The 12,906-nt window shown below is 37.1% G+C and overlaps 10 protein-coding genes and 5 pseudogenes across 15 annotated transcripts, besides 1 other annotated feature; 4 read left to right on the top strand and 11 right to left on the bottom strand.

Annotated features, from left to right (window-relative positions):
• Positions 1-12,476: part of a mobile genetic element that runs on past the window's edge.
• On the top strand, positions 53-928 carry TVAGG3_0326860 (annotated as a pseudogene). The gene has a single exon. A coding segment is annotated over exon 1 (876 nt).
• TVAGG3_0326850 lies at positions 951-1,195 on the bottom strand (annotated as a pseudogene). The gene has a single exon. A coding segment is annotated over exon 1 (245 nt).
• Positions 2,253-2,777, bottom strand: TVAGG3_0326840 (uncharacterized protein; the record flags this gene model as incomplete). The annotated part of the gene is made up of 1 exon (XM_051230302.1): positions 2,253-2,777. One exon carries the CDS (start codon positions 2,775-2,777, stop codon positions 2,253-2,255), a length of 525 nt encoding a protein of 174 aa, XP_051100032.1.
• TVAGG3_0326830 lies at positions 2,877-3,088 on the top strand (annotated as a pseudogene). Its single transcript has one exon. A coding segment is annotated over exon 1 (212 nt).
• Positions 3,121-3,495, bottom strand: TVAGG3_0326820 (uncharacterized protein; the record flags this gene model as incomplete). The annotated part of the gene is made up of 1 exon (XM_051230301.1): positions 3,121-3,495. The coding sequence occupies one exon, from the start codon at positions 3,493-3,495 to the stop codon at positions 3,121-3,123; it is 375 nt and encodes a 124-aa protein (XP_051100031.1).
• On the top strand, positions 3,720-4,307 carry TVAGG3_0326810 (uncharacterized protein; the record flags this gene model as incomplete). Its single annotated transcript, XM_001318659.2, has 1 exon — positions 3,720-4,307. One exon carries the CDS (start codon positions 3,720-3,722, stop codon positions 4,305-4,307), a length of 588 nt encoding a protein of 195 aa, XP_001318694.2.
• On the bottom strand, positions 4,336-4,536 carry TVAGG3_0326800 (uncharacterized protein; the record flags this gene model as incomplete). The annotated part of the gene is made up of 1 exon (XM_051230300.1): positions 4,336-4,536. The coding sequence occupies one exon, from the start codon at positions 4,534-4,536 to the stop codon at positions 4,336-4,338; it is 201 nt and encodes a 66-aa protein (XP_051100030.1).
• On the bottom strand, positions 4,999-5,871 carry TVAGG3_0326790 (annotated as a pseudogene). The gene has a single exon. A coding segment is annotated over exon 1 (873 nt).
• On the top strand, positions 5,908-6,357 carry TVAGG3_0326780 (annotated as a pseudogene). Its single transcript has one exon. A coding segment is annotated over exon 1 (450 nt).
• Positions 6,374-6,793, bottom strand: TVAGG3_0326770 (protein of unknown function, DUF4108 family; the record flags this gene model as incomplete). The annotated part of the gene is made up of 1 exon (XM_051230299.1): positions 6,374-6,793. The coding sequence occupies one exon, from the start codon at positions 6,791-6,793 to the stop codon at positions 6,374-6,376; it is 420 nt and encodes a 139-aa protein (XP_051100029.1).
• On the bottom strand, positions 6,829-7,101 carry TVAGG3_0326760 (Poxvirus D5 protein-like family; the record flags this gene model as incomplete). Its single annotated transcript, XM_051230298.1, has 1 exon — positions 6,829-7,101. One exon carries the CDS (start codon positions 7,099-7,101, stop codon positions 6,829-6,831), a length of 273 nt encoding a protein of 90 aa, XP_051100028.1.
• Positions 7,436-8,064, bottom strand: TVAGG3_0326750 (uncharacterized protein; the record flags this gene model as incomplete). Its single annotated transcript, XM_051230297.1, has 1 exon — positions 7,436-8,064. A coding segment is annotated over one exon (629 nt), but the record flags the coding sequence as incomplete, so codon positions are not given.
• On the bottom strand, positions 8,151-8,885 carry TVAGG3_0326740 (uncharacterized protein; the record flags this gene model as incomplete). The annotated part of the gene is made up of 1 exon (XM_051230296.1): positions 8,151-8,885. A coding segment is annotated over one exon (735 nt), but the record flags the coding sequence as incomplete, so codon positions are not given.
• On the bottom strand, positions 8,923-9,422 carry TVAGG3_0326730 (protein of unknown function, DUF4106 family; the record flags this gene model as incomplete). Its single annotated transcript, XM_051230295.1, has 1 exon — positions 8,923-9,422. A coding segment is annotated over one exon (500 nt), but the record flags the coding sequence as incomplete, so codon positions are not given.
• TVAGG3_0326720 (uncharacterized protein) lies at positions 10,806-11,404 on the bottom strand (the record flags this gene model as incomplete). Its single annotated transcript, XM_051230294.1, has 1 exon — positions 10,806-11,404. A coding segment is annotated over one exon (599 nt), but the record flags the coding sequence as incomplete, so codon positions are not given.
• Positions 12,477-12,906: the final 430 nt, after the last annotated feature.

Raw genomic sequence — 12,906 nt, 5'->3', positions numbered from 1 at the left:
TCCAGACAAAGTTCTAGTACAAAAGAAGTACACAGTTCCACAAGGGGTTGGTATGTTCGGATACCAACCTGAACCAGAAGAACTTCCAATGAGGTTGCAAGAACTTCAAGATGCTATAAACAAACTTCCATTGAGACATCCAATTGACGTCAAATTGTATTGGAGAGCATCTGAGTTAGGTCAGAAGGTTTTATATGAAACAGGTTGCTTCGACGATGTTTATGAGATAACAGGAGAAGTTTCTCAGAAGATAAGAGACTCACTTGAATTTCCACAAACTGACCAATTGGTTGCGACAAGTTCGACTCAGATGAAAAGATATACTATGTCGACCTTAACGCTGCATACATGAGGTTTGTCCAATATATTCCGACTGGAATTCCAAACGAAGATGGTGAGTTCCGGGAAGGAACTATACAGTTGGAAAAGTCATACAACAACTGTATGATATTAGGAAAGCTTCAAACCCCAAACTTGCAATGACACTCAAATTGCTTATGAATTCGACATGGGGATATTCCATTAAGAAACCTCAAGAGATGAAGAGTAAACATTATGAGAAGGTCGACAACTTTGTTGAAAGGTTTTCTCCTTTTGTTTTGAAGTACGAATTCACTCAAGGTCAAAGTGGCTTAGTAACCACATTAAAACCTATTGTCGAACATTGGTCTTACCCTCAGTTCGCAAAGGCAGTCCTTGACAACTACAACAAATTCTTCTCCGAAGTCAAATCAAAGTGGGTTTACTATGAGAACATTGACGCACTCATGACGAACGAAGAAGGCTATAACAAACTCATTGAAATGGGTTTATCGGTGAGAAGATGGGGTTTAATTGGAAAATTTTCACCGAAGTTCATGTCCTCTCCAAGCGTAAGTACTGGGGCATACTTGAAGACGGCACAGAAATAAAACATTGCATGAAATAAAAAATTTTTATTCGAATTTGAATTAAAATGTGGGAATTCTTGGGAACGGGAAAGGCTTATTTACTTGAGGAACAGGTAAAGGTGGTGGAGGTGGAGGTGGTGGCAACCAGTCCATTTTATATTCCTTCCTAGCTAATTTCCGTTTAATTTCATGGTCGCCCTCGGAGTCTTTGAATCGGACAGGTCGAGTTACACCATTCTTGGTCTCAAACTCATATATAACCTGTTTGCTGTATTTTCGTCGACTATGGCACGAGACACGAACATTGACCAAACGGACAAAAAGTGTCATTTCGGATGGTCAAGCAGCCAATCGCATTCGAGCACTTCGAAGAAGCCTTACGTTCCAAGGGAGAGGGTGTCTGGTGCAAGGCAGAGGTCATGAGACCTCCAAGAGCGTACATCCTCAATGCCTGGGAGGACAAATCGTCCTTGAATTGGCAATTCTACCAACTCCCTGGGACGACCTCCTACGCAACTGGGATAACGAAAGAGCCCAATTCAAAGGTCGGGAGCTAATTTTCCAATTACCATTAATAGTGCCTACTTATCCAACTAAACACTTAAATTTACTTGGGTTTTCCCCTAAAATAAATTTTTTTTACTCTTAGAACCACTCGAGGTTCTCCTTACGGTTGTTGAGCTTGTCACCGTCAATGTGTCTGACCTTCGTCTTCTTGCCTGGATTTGGAACCCATTGAATTGCGACAAGCTTGCCCATGGAGATTGAACCGCGATTCCGAAGGTTAAGGTTCAAGTGTCCCAAGTTGTTGAGGACTGGGGTAAGAACCTTGCCTGTCTCCTTGTTGCGGATTTGGTATGGGTAGGGTTGGGAAATTTCGTAACCGTCATCGGCAACAAGGGTTGCCCATGTAGCGGCTTCAGGAACTTCTTCGTGTTTCTTCTTCTTCTCCTTCTTCCTCGACAATTCCTTCTTCAATTTGGTACTCACGAAGTACGGTGTTGCATGTTCTGGCCTTTCCGAGTACCTTCCAGATGGCGTCTATCTCTTCGAAGAAACGGTAGATGAGTCTGGCAAGGTCTCGGTTCTCTCTCTCGTAATTGCGCAAGGTTTCCGTGAAATCGTTCAGGCATTTCTTATTGGAAGCTTGGTTCATGAGGACATCGGCTTTGAGATTGGTCATCTCTGTCATAAGACTACTTTGGAGAGTCTTAATAGTGTTTGTCAGATGAGCTTTCAATTGGGCAATTTGAATTTGAACTGGGCGCTTGTCTGGCAACCTTGAAAGGACATCTGCCATTGTGTTTGGCTTCGGTGCTTGTTCGGACATCGAAACAATGAAGTGGTTTGAGAATGGCGGTTTTACTTCAAAAAGCTTGTTATGACAGTTATGTCATACAACAAGTTTAAAATAATATCTTGTTCTTCTTCTGAACGTTTGTTGTCTCTTCCGATAAAAGTTTCGAACATGAGAACCAAAAAACGTTTTTTGAGATTGCGGAAGAGTTCAGGCAAACGTTCATATTCTGGATATGTTGGGAGCAGTTCAAAACATCTGAGCTGACTTTCGGACAAAATTGGGACAATGTCAGAAAATTCATCTTTGGTCGGACTGCTTGAAGGTAAGTCCCTTACATGTAAGTAGCTCTGGTAAAGTCTTCTCATTTCTGCTAACTTCTGGAGTATAGCTTCGTAATTTACGAGTTTTAATTTTAATTGTCTTATTCCTCTCTTGACATCTAAACGGTAAGTATCCGTGAGGTCAAGAGTAGCTTTGGTAGCTTTAAGTGGAGCTATCTCTTCTTTGACTTGTGCAATTTTGGTTGCAATTGTGGTTTGAGCTCCTTCAAGTTCGCCGTCTATGTCGTTCTCAACACCTTCAACCATAGCTTGAAACTCTTCATCGGTCCATTGAGTTTGGTGTGGGACGAATTTAACTTGCTTCATTCAAAAAATGAAAAAAAATGTTTTTACTCTAAACATGCCATGTATATGGCTATAAGAAACTTACCAGAAGGCTTCTTCTTCACACGAGTCTTGGTAACTTGAGAGTTCTTGTTGGAGTTGGGTCTGGAATTTCAATTCTTGCCACCATAAACTGTGTATTGACCGAACTTGCATTTGCAGGAAGACCGGTCACTACAAGGTTCACAGTTGAAATAGTTGTACTCATACTTGGTGAGTACGAGTGTGAGTAAAAACATAAAAAAAGTGAGTTAAAATGAGATGTTTACTGAACTGGCTGAATGTCGCCTTCACAGGTTATGTAGAACGGCTGACCAGAGAAGTGAAGGAGAGACTGAATTGCCAATTTCATATGGGGTAGGGGGTTCTCCTTGTTTGGTATTTTTATCCAAGGACGTTTGTTTAGGAACTTAACAAGAGCTTCTCTTTTGGCGTCCTTTATGCCATCGTAGGCTGTCCCGTCTGGTATTTGAATTGGAATTCCAGTCGAAGTCTCGAGCTGAAGTGTAGACCTTCCAGAAATAGTGGTGAACTTGACCTTGGGCTTCATTACCTTGCGCAAGTAGTCTTTTACGCAGTCGTTAATTTCAATTAGGTAAATTGCCTCGTCAAGTCTTTCTTGCATTCCAAGTTCTTCCATCCGACAGGAAAATATTTTCCCGACAAAGGGAAAAATTTTTCCTTCCGACAGGAAGAACTCTTCCAGTTGTCCGTCCGTAAACCATTCAAATTTTCGAAAATTGAGAACTTTTTGGTCGAACTTTAGAAAAAATTTTCCTTCCGACAGAAAAAGTTTTTCCTTCCGACAGAAAAAGTTTTTCCTTCCGACAGGAAAAATTTTTCCTTCCGACAGGACACAAACGGATGACTGACGTTCCTCTTCCTGAATGCCTTCCAAAGCCAGAAGAACCGAAAGCTGCAGAACCACAACAGTCTCCTCAGCAACCTCAGTTCCAGCAAGTACCTCCACCAAATTACTACCAATTTCCACCTCAAGGTTACTACCCACCACAAGGCTTCCCGAACTACCCTCCTCAGCCTATGCCTTACTTCCCCAACCCTTGGTTGTTCCAGCAAGCTCCACCCCAGCAATTCCAATCTCAATCCCAATCGAAGAGAGACCAAGAGTTCGAAGAAGGTCTGAACCGTTTACGCAAAGATTATGCCACAGCCCCTATGGAAGATGACAGGCTTTCAGTCTCTTCCCTAAGGTCGACCAATTCTACTCGTACCACAGATTCGGTTCGTGACCGTGATGACTACCTTAAGCAGTCTGAGAGACTCTTCATCTTACAGCCATTTACAGCTGGAGCTCTCAAGAACATGCGCAATTACGAAGGTCAAACACCAGCTGGAGACCGCAAAACAGACGTGCTTACAAGAGCAGTCCAACTGGTCAAGACAAAGACTGAGATAGTCGACTTCATTCTTGCAGCTTGCCCTTACAAGTAAAAAAATAAACAATTACGAATTAAACTTTTTACTCTTTCTTTTCTGAGTTGTTTAGAGCTGGTTTCTCTTGTAGAAACCTTTCGTACTCTTCCATGGTCATGTAATTGCGAATTTGGTACGCAATTCCAGGTTCGTTGTTTTTGAACCTTACGTATGTAACGCTTCCATCCTCCTCAGGGAAGTAAGCTGCTAACATCTGACCAAGTTTTCTCGGTGACTCGGAGCTCATTAAAAATGTCACTTTTTAAACGTTAAGTTTTTAGTCTTATTTTACCCTTTGTTTGTCAAGGTAGTATTGGAGCGCAATTTCTCCAAATTCTCTGTGTCGGAGTTCTTCAGCATTTTCCAAGGTGTACCTGGAGAACTCAAAGAAGTTGTCAAGAACATATTGCCATGCTGCTCTTCTGAGTTCGTCGGTATTTTGGAAGTGTTGCACCTTCGAGTCTTCGGACATGAAAAAATGACACTTTTTCTGTTAAACCGTTTTGGCATTTCTCATGAGTGAGTATAGTTCTGCCGAACCATTGGAAGAGAAGAAGTACCCTTGCTGGCAAAAGACAAAAATAGTTGCCTTAGTTGTCATTGCAATTGTACTCGTAATTGAATTCATTGTACTTCTCTTCACGTACATAAAACTCAGCAATTTGCTTTAAGAAGCTACCATCTTACTAAGACTAAACACTTAGATTTTTCAAGCTTGACTTTTTACAATTTGAACTTTGTTTGCGTAGATATGAATTCTGAAAGAAGTATGAGGGTCTTGTATGACTTTGTACTTCTCCCATAGTTCATGTCTGTCAAACTTACCTGCCATGGACTCTTTCATAAGTTCCATGAAATCGTCTTCGGACAATCCGGGGAAAAGTATTATGTCAGTAAGTATTCTTTTAACATCGTTACTTAAACTCTTTGCTTTCTGTACACAAATGACAACTGAGATGTTAAAGTGTCTGAGCTTCTTAAGAATTCGACACATGTCTTGTTCTCTGTTCTTTAACAAAGGATGAGAAGCAAAGTCATCTAAGATAAGAAGACATCTATGAGGGTAAGTCTTCCAATCGTAAGATTGCAATTTCTTCGAAATGTATTCTATCTCTTTCTGTTTGTTTCTGAAGTGTTTCTTCTCTAATATTCTCTGCATTTCCTCATTTGGGTCTTTAAACTTAGAATTTATATACTCATTTATAGCATTGTACTTCAAAACCTTCTTTGGTACTTCTTTATCCAATCTAACAACTCAGTATCCTTTATACATACTAACTTAGACTTCTTTATAATATCTTTGAACGAATTGACGGTTTGGTCAAATTGACCAGAAGTACTACAAATAACAACTAACTCATAGAATGGGTTCTTCTCATCTAGTTCTTGTTGTTGTGCAGCCATTTTAAGATAAGTGAAAGTCTTACCAGACCCAGGTGGTGCAATTAGACCTGTTATACCATTCTGAGCAAATAAGAACTTGTCATGTATAGGCTTTATCTGAGCATTTTAACTTCCTCTTGTTCTTGTTTAAAACATTCTCAAATTTCTTGTCAATGTCAGCAAACTTTTTTTCTAACATATTTTTAGAAAAATTAAAAATTTTATCTTTTAGAAAATGTCTAGCGATTTCGCTATCTATATTCGAGACAAGCTTTTCGACAGCAAAAATCTGTCGACCATAAAATCTTACATAGTGTAAACAAGAAAGGGAATTTGTTCTAAAGTTCTGTTTCTGGGAATATGACAAGAACCATAAAACATTAAGCAGAGCAGTCTTAAAATTTGTCAATGACAGACTTGTTGACAGAGATGACGCCATTGGAAAGATGAAGTCCAACAAAAGTTCTTAGAATGCAAAGAAGACACATGCGCTGTTCTTGAAGATGAAATAGAAAACAGAATAGATGAGCTATTAAAGGACAAAGAACTTTTACATAAATATGGTTGCGCAAAATTTGACATAACTCCACCAGAAAAGAAGAAGAGAGAAAAGAAAGAAAAGAAAGTAGAAGAAGAGAAGAAAGAACCTGAACCAGTTCCAGAGAAAAAGAAATTTGACATGTAAAAATAAAATTTTATTTTTAGAACATTTCTGGGTCAATGTCAATGTTCTCTTCCTCTTTAGGAGTAAACACTGGCTTAGACTCTAAAATCTTTTTACCCAATTTACCTTGAACTTCTACAACTTTAGACTCATAATATTCATAGTCGTCTGTCTTCTTTGGTTCATAAGGTATAACAAGTTTGTATGCTTTGCCTTCTTTAAGGTTTGAGAACCTTCTGTCAAAACTTTCTTTGACTGTTAACAAACCTTCTATGTCTAAGTCTTCAAATTTCGCACCATTTTTAGTCACAATAGCAAACTTAACTGGTTCGATGTTCCAAACTTTGCTGAATGAAGACTTTTCAAAATGGTAGAAGTAAACATTCAAATATGTGAATGGGTCTAGTTCTTCTTTAAGTCCTGACATGTACTTGTTTACTGAGATGAATTTTGTCATCTTTTCTATCGGATAAAAAAATATTTTTTTTAAATTTACTCAGAAAAATTTTTCTTTGTATATACACCATTCTGAACATCTAAAAGACTTTTGACATTTGCCAAGAATGTACGTTTAGAAGCTGCCATATAACCATATTCTTGACAATATTGTTTATATTCATCATATAAAGACCTTTCATCTAATGACACAAAGTCAGTTTCATCTATGAACAGTTCATATACACTCTTGTTTGCTTCTAACAATGTTTGTCTCTCTTCGGTATGTGGAATTTGTCTTGGATTGAACTTAGAAATATCTAATGTCATGAAATATGAGAACAAGTGGTTGTAAAAGTCAGATGTCAAAGTTTCTGCTAAGTCGTCAAAATATTCTGTATCTTGCATATGAGAATCTGACGTTCTGACAACTACATATCTTCTGTCAGAACTTTCTAACTTCATCGGAACAGCATTGTTTGAAACCATAATGAAGTTTGCAACATTTTCACAAACTCTTTGGTCTTTATACTTTCTTTCAACAACTCCAACTTTGTCTGTTATAAGACTCTTCAAAGCATCTGAGTTCAAAACTTTTGTTGTATCTATACTTTGAAGTTCATTGCAAACTATAAGTTTCATATTCTCTATTGAGGAGTTAAACTTGCCACAGATGTTTTCTAAGTTTGTCATATTCGGATTCGAATAACCTTCTAACAGTTTGCATAAGATATCTGTAAAGAATGTGTTCTTACCTGTTCCTTGTTTTCCAATTATAATGAGAGCAGTTTCATTTTTAGCACTTGGATGTTGTAAGATGTTTGCAAACCAACATAAGATATACTCATAAACCTTTTCGTTTCCATTGCATATAATTTCTTTGACATGGTCTAACCAAGCTTCTATAATACTGTGTTTCCATTCTACTTGTTCATATTTATATCCAGTGAAGATAGAATAGAAGTTTGGAGAAGGTGTATAGAACTTTATACCTCGAACTGAAAAATCTTCTAACTTTGACAATAAGATATCCCAAGCATCTAACATCTTCATTCCAACTTGTACAACTTTTATTTTCTTAAGTTTCTGTCTACATTCTTGTTCAGACACTATTGTTGCTCTTGGTTTGTTAAAGACAACATCCCATTCTTTCATGACATAACATTCTGGGGCAGAGTCAACATAAATGACTAAACGTTTCAAATTCTCGACTGCTTTGTTATAGTCTCTAAATGGACACATATTTCTGAATGCTTGGAAGTCATAAAAATCTGAAACATCTATTCTGTACATTTTTATAAAAATAAAAAATAATATTTTTTTATTCTTGACTTTGTTGTTGCATTTGTTGTTTGTTCTTGAGCTATTTGTTGTTGAAGTTGTTCTTGTAATACAATACTTTCACCAGTTGCATCTTCCAATTCGAAACTTTCTGCCGTCATTGACAAATACATAGGACATAAAAGTTTTACAGGAACAAAGTTTGCGTCAACTAATGTCAACGTTATACTTGCCAAAGTGTTTGAGTTCACTAAGGTTGAAAATTCTGCATTCGAATGAACAATAGGCAAACCAGCAGAGAAAGTATTGTTTATACGCATAAGTATCTTTTGGTCATAATAGTTTCTGTCGACATTCGAATAACACTTTGAACCTAAGTTTGAAACAATATATAAGATTGGTGTGCTTAATGTCAATGGAATAGACATTCCTTGTATGACACCTTTTCCTGTTATAGGAAACTGTTGGTAGTAAAAACCAGAAATAAGTTTTGTATTATAGCTCATATCGTTTATAGTAAACTCAGTCGGACATCCAAACATAATGAAACCTGCTCTAGTTGCAGCACATGTTACACCCGTACTTAAAGTATTAAATAAGTCAACAAAACCTGTTGGTGGTATATCTGAGTAAGTATCTTCAAAGGAGTATTTTTTACCATTCACAACAATAAAGTCTTCTGGTGTCAAAAGAGCAAAACAGGCTTTAGTCGTCATTGTGTTTAAGGTTAGTTTACAATATCGTCCTTGAGGACTTTGTAAGTTTGTTGTTATAGAATTATATGACTCAGGGTTTTTAGTCGTAATAGTATAAACCATTATGTCTTCTGCCATTTACTTAGCAAATAAATTTAATGAAATGTTGTGGTCGTCAAATATTTTTATAACGTCTGGGAAACTATATTTTAAGTTCAACGTTTCACCTCCTTTCATAACGTATATCTTGTCAATGGCATTATATGAAACACCACAGCAACTAATGTCGGGTTCTATTTCTTTGATGTTTATATCGTCTGCCTCTGTCAAAAGTTTCAATAGTTCTTTCAAAACTTCATGAGGTGCAATGACATATGAGTTCACTTTTACAGGGTTGTGTTCGACCAAGTTTAACATTATACTTAAAGCTTGACAAATCTTCTCCTGAGTTTGAAGTTTGTCTTTCAGTTGTTGGTAGTCGTTTCGAATATCTGCAACAGAACTTAAGTCTCTGCTAACTTCAGGATATGTTGGTTCTTTTACAGGAACAATTGTTATACCATCTTCGTCTTCGTATGGTTTCCCCACTTCAACATCTCTGTCTTTGACATTGACAACAACACTTTGACTGTTTGTTTGAGTTGGTGAATTTAACTTCACATCTGCCACCGCCATTAAACCTTTTGAAACACTTATGCTTCTATTTTTCGGAAATGACATTTTACTTAGAATAAAAAGATGGACGTATTCGGATATCTTATTGAATTGAAGCAGAACAAAGTTTATACTCACAAACAATACAAATACATTGACAGAATAGTTCTTTACACAAACAATGGAAAATGTTATAGAATAGCAATATTTGCTGAACCAAAATATTTTCATAAAGCAAAGAAAGTTGGTATAACTGAAATGGTGAAAGTTCTTGAAGCAGACAAAAATATAACTTCAAAACTGACCGATATTACTAAAGGAAAGTTTATAATACAATATTATGTCAAAATGGCGTACTGTCAATATTTGACGGAGAGAAGTCAGTTCAAGAACAACTTACTGACCTGCTGCCAAAATCTGCTCGATGGAAGCTGTCGTTATGCCAATCTGAGGAGCCCCAGCAGGTTTCATCGAACGAATCTTCAAAAGAGCATCTTCCGTGAAAAGTGCTATTGGTTTTGTAAACTTCTTTGCTCTCAATTCATCTGGACCGTCTCTGTCACCAGTTATTGTATTTGAACTGTACCAACAGTTGAAATACCACCCATAAAGTCTTCTGAGTCAGCAAATGGAATGCCAAGCCAAAAGTTTGAACGGTCTCCATTTGTATATTGAGTTTTTTGACCTCCTGTATGAGTCCATACTTTCACATATGGCATAATAGAACTTTGCATTTCAGGGTTAATGGTTGTTGTGAAGTTGTTGTTAAAGTTCATAGCATCTAATGTCAAGTTATATGACCTCATATCCTCAACTGTAGAATATTCTTCTCTTGGATAATATTTGCCATCTATGTTTATATGATATTTAATACCAGGGTTGTAGAAACAAGAATAGTCATTTATAGTTCGTCTGAACAGTACAAACATAGTATCTGCATGTTTCATTGCAGTTGTTAAAGCAATATCTGTTCTTGCACCTGGGTCAGCACTTTGGTTTCCAACTTCACCTGCAAAGTCTTTGACAGATATTTGGTGTATAGGGAACATAAGTGGAACTGCAATATATTTGGCAGCTAAAGCATTTGAAATATCTGGGTCCAACATATAGACTGCAAGTCTGCTTTCTATTCTCTTGCATTCAAATTTTTCGCATGTGAACTTAACTGGGTCCCAAGCATCTCCAGCAGCATTGAAATAATAGTTTACTTCAGTGTTGAGGTTTGAGAAACCAAAGTCTAAGTCAACTTTGTCTTTGCAAAATTCGGCGAATGATGTTTTATTTGTTCCCTTTACGTCTGTAAGAGTGAATGGGTCTTGTGTTGGTGCAATGACTAAGTTATTTTTGCTTGGAGTAAGTTCGATAGAAATTTTTCCTGCCCAGTTTGGCAAGTATCTTAAAAACCTGAAGATGAGGAAAGATGACAAAGGAACTCTAAGTTTCAGTTTTACTTTGGTTACTGCTGCTGCAGTTTGTCCAGAAAGGTTAACATAAACTCCTGGAACGTTAGGGTCAAGTCTTCTTATTTTCTCAATAGTTGCATACTGGTCTGTTTGTTCTCTAGCTTGTGGTTGTACTGAGTTTCTCAAAGCGAACCATTCATAGTTTGCCCATGTTACTGTTTGAACTAAGTCAGAGTTAGAATATATCTTATATCCCATGAAAACTTCTGGAGCATATTGGTATCCGACATAGAAAATTCCATTGCAACCTTTCTTGTCAGACAACTTGGCAGAAGGTTTTATTTCAATGTCTTGTTCCACGTATAAGAATGAGTTGTCAATAGAAATAATATGAAACCTGTCGCAAGCAATATCTACTGTTGTTGAAGAACATTCTCCAAACTCACCTACGTTTCCATAAGAAACAGCAGTTGTATATTCGTAAGTTCCAGGAACTATTTCTGACCTTCTAATGGCATTGTCGCATTCGTTATACCATTCGGAAACATTTCCGTTCATGGCATCCAAAACTGTTGGCGTTATATTCTGAGCGGCGTACATTTCATATGGGTAAAAATATAGAATAGTTGGATTTATATGTCATAATAGAACCCACTCGACCAAGCTTTACTTTCTTCCTGACTGAGTTTTTAACTCTTCTTTTTCCTTCATTGCCACTACTTTCACTAGATGAAGTTACTTCTTCACTACTTTCACTTTGTTCTACTCTTCTTCTTTGGTGTCGCTTTTGGTAACTTGCCCTCTGCTTCAAGTTGTTGCATCTTTGCCTCATGTTCACCTAGTATGTTGTAAATTTCCCATGTCCTTTTTGCCTTTGGGCTCTGGTCGCCCATCTCAGGTAACCTATATCCTAGAAAGATTTTGTCATAGTTTGTTTTGAGTCTTCGCGTATTGTTTGCATGACTCTTTCCTAAGTTTCCGGTTCAAGCTCTTCAAACAGAGCTTGTCCATATGGAATAAGCTCGTTTCCAAATATATGTTTTTGTAGCCATTCTGGTTTTCTTTCCATGTTACCAATAATATCTTTTGTGAATGGGAAAGCTTTTACCCAATGTTTCAGTCTTGCGTCATTTATTTCTGTAGTTGGTTTTATTTTGTCAAGGAACATGTTTTTCAATACTAACATTTCATTTGGTACTGTCCATTTGAGTTTTCTTAAATATTCATCCATTCTCGGTTCATTGTCTGCAAAGTAAGTTTTTATGACATTTTGCAAACTTTCGTTTGCAAGGTCATGTACAATAGGTTCTCTTCCTTCTCTCTCCCTAACTTTCTTTCTAAACTATTCACCAAATATACCATCTCTATGGTTCTGTGTAGTTCTTTGAGATAAATGTTCTAGAACGTCAGGTGTTATATTTCCATCAGCCATGTTCATTTCATACTGGTCCAAAATATCTGCATGTTTCATATCTTTCAATGGCATTAAAGCCGCGCTGAAAATACCAGCTATATCTGGTTCACCATTCACTTCCATTGCGTCTACAACTTCTTGGAATTGAGGTTGTAAGTTTATGAACCACCTATCCGGATTAGCTTTATGACCCCATCTCATTGTAGTTCCATAGTCTGCAGAAACAAAAGTAGGTTTGTTTCCATATTGGTTAGGTTCTGAATGAACTTTAAACAATGTTTCATTTCTATATGTTTTGTTGAAATTTAACCTTTTATTTCACCGAGTTCAGCCAAAGATTGAACGTTATATGGTCGTAAGTAAAAAGGATTATTGTATTTGCGTACATTTTCTTTCAGTACTTCCATTCTATGCTGAATATTTTCATCTGATGTTGGAGTCTTTTGTATGTCGGCGAACATTTTTCGATATTCTTCTACTATGTCAGCCGAATTTTTCTTAGACTCTTGGAAAGATTCCATATTCACCTCATACTCTTGTTGAGGGTCAAGATTTTTCGGCTGTTCCAAATCTTCATCTAGTTCTGTGAAGTTAGTTTCCAAAGGAGGGACTTGTTCGTTTCCTTCAGGCTCTTCTAGCTGTTGTTGCTGAACTATTTCTTCCATGTCTGGTTGTATCTGAACTTCTT

The sequence above is a fragment of the Trichomonas vaginalis genome, chromosome V (assembly GCF_026262505.1).
Source record: "Trichomonas vaginalis G3 chromosome V, whole genome shotgun sequence".
Taxonomy (NCBI): Eukaryota; Parabasalia; order Trichomonadida; family Trichomonadidae; genus Trichomonas; species Trichomonas vaginalis.
This window is presented reverse-complemented; position numbering and strand designations above follow the sequence as displayed.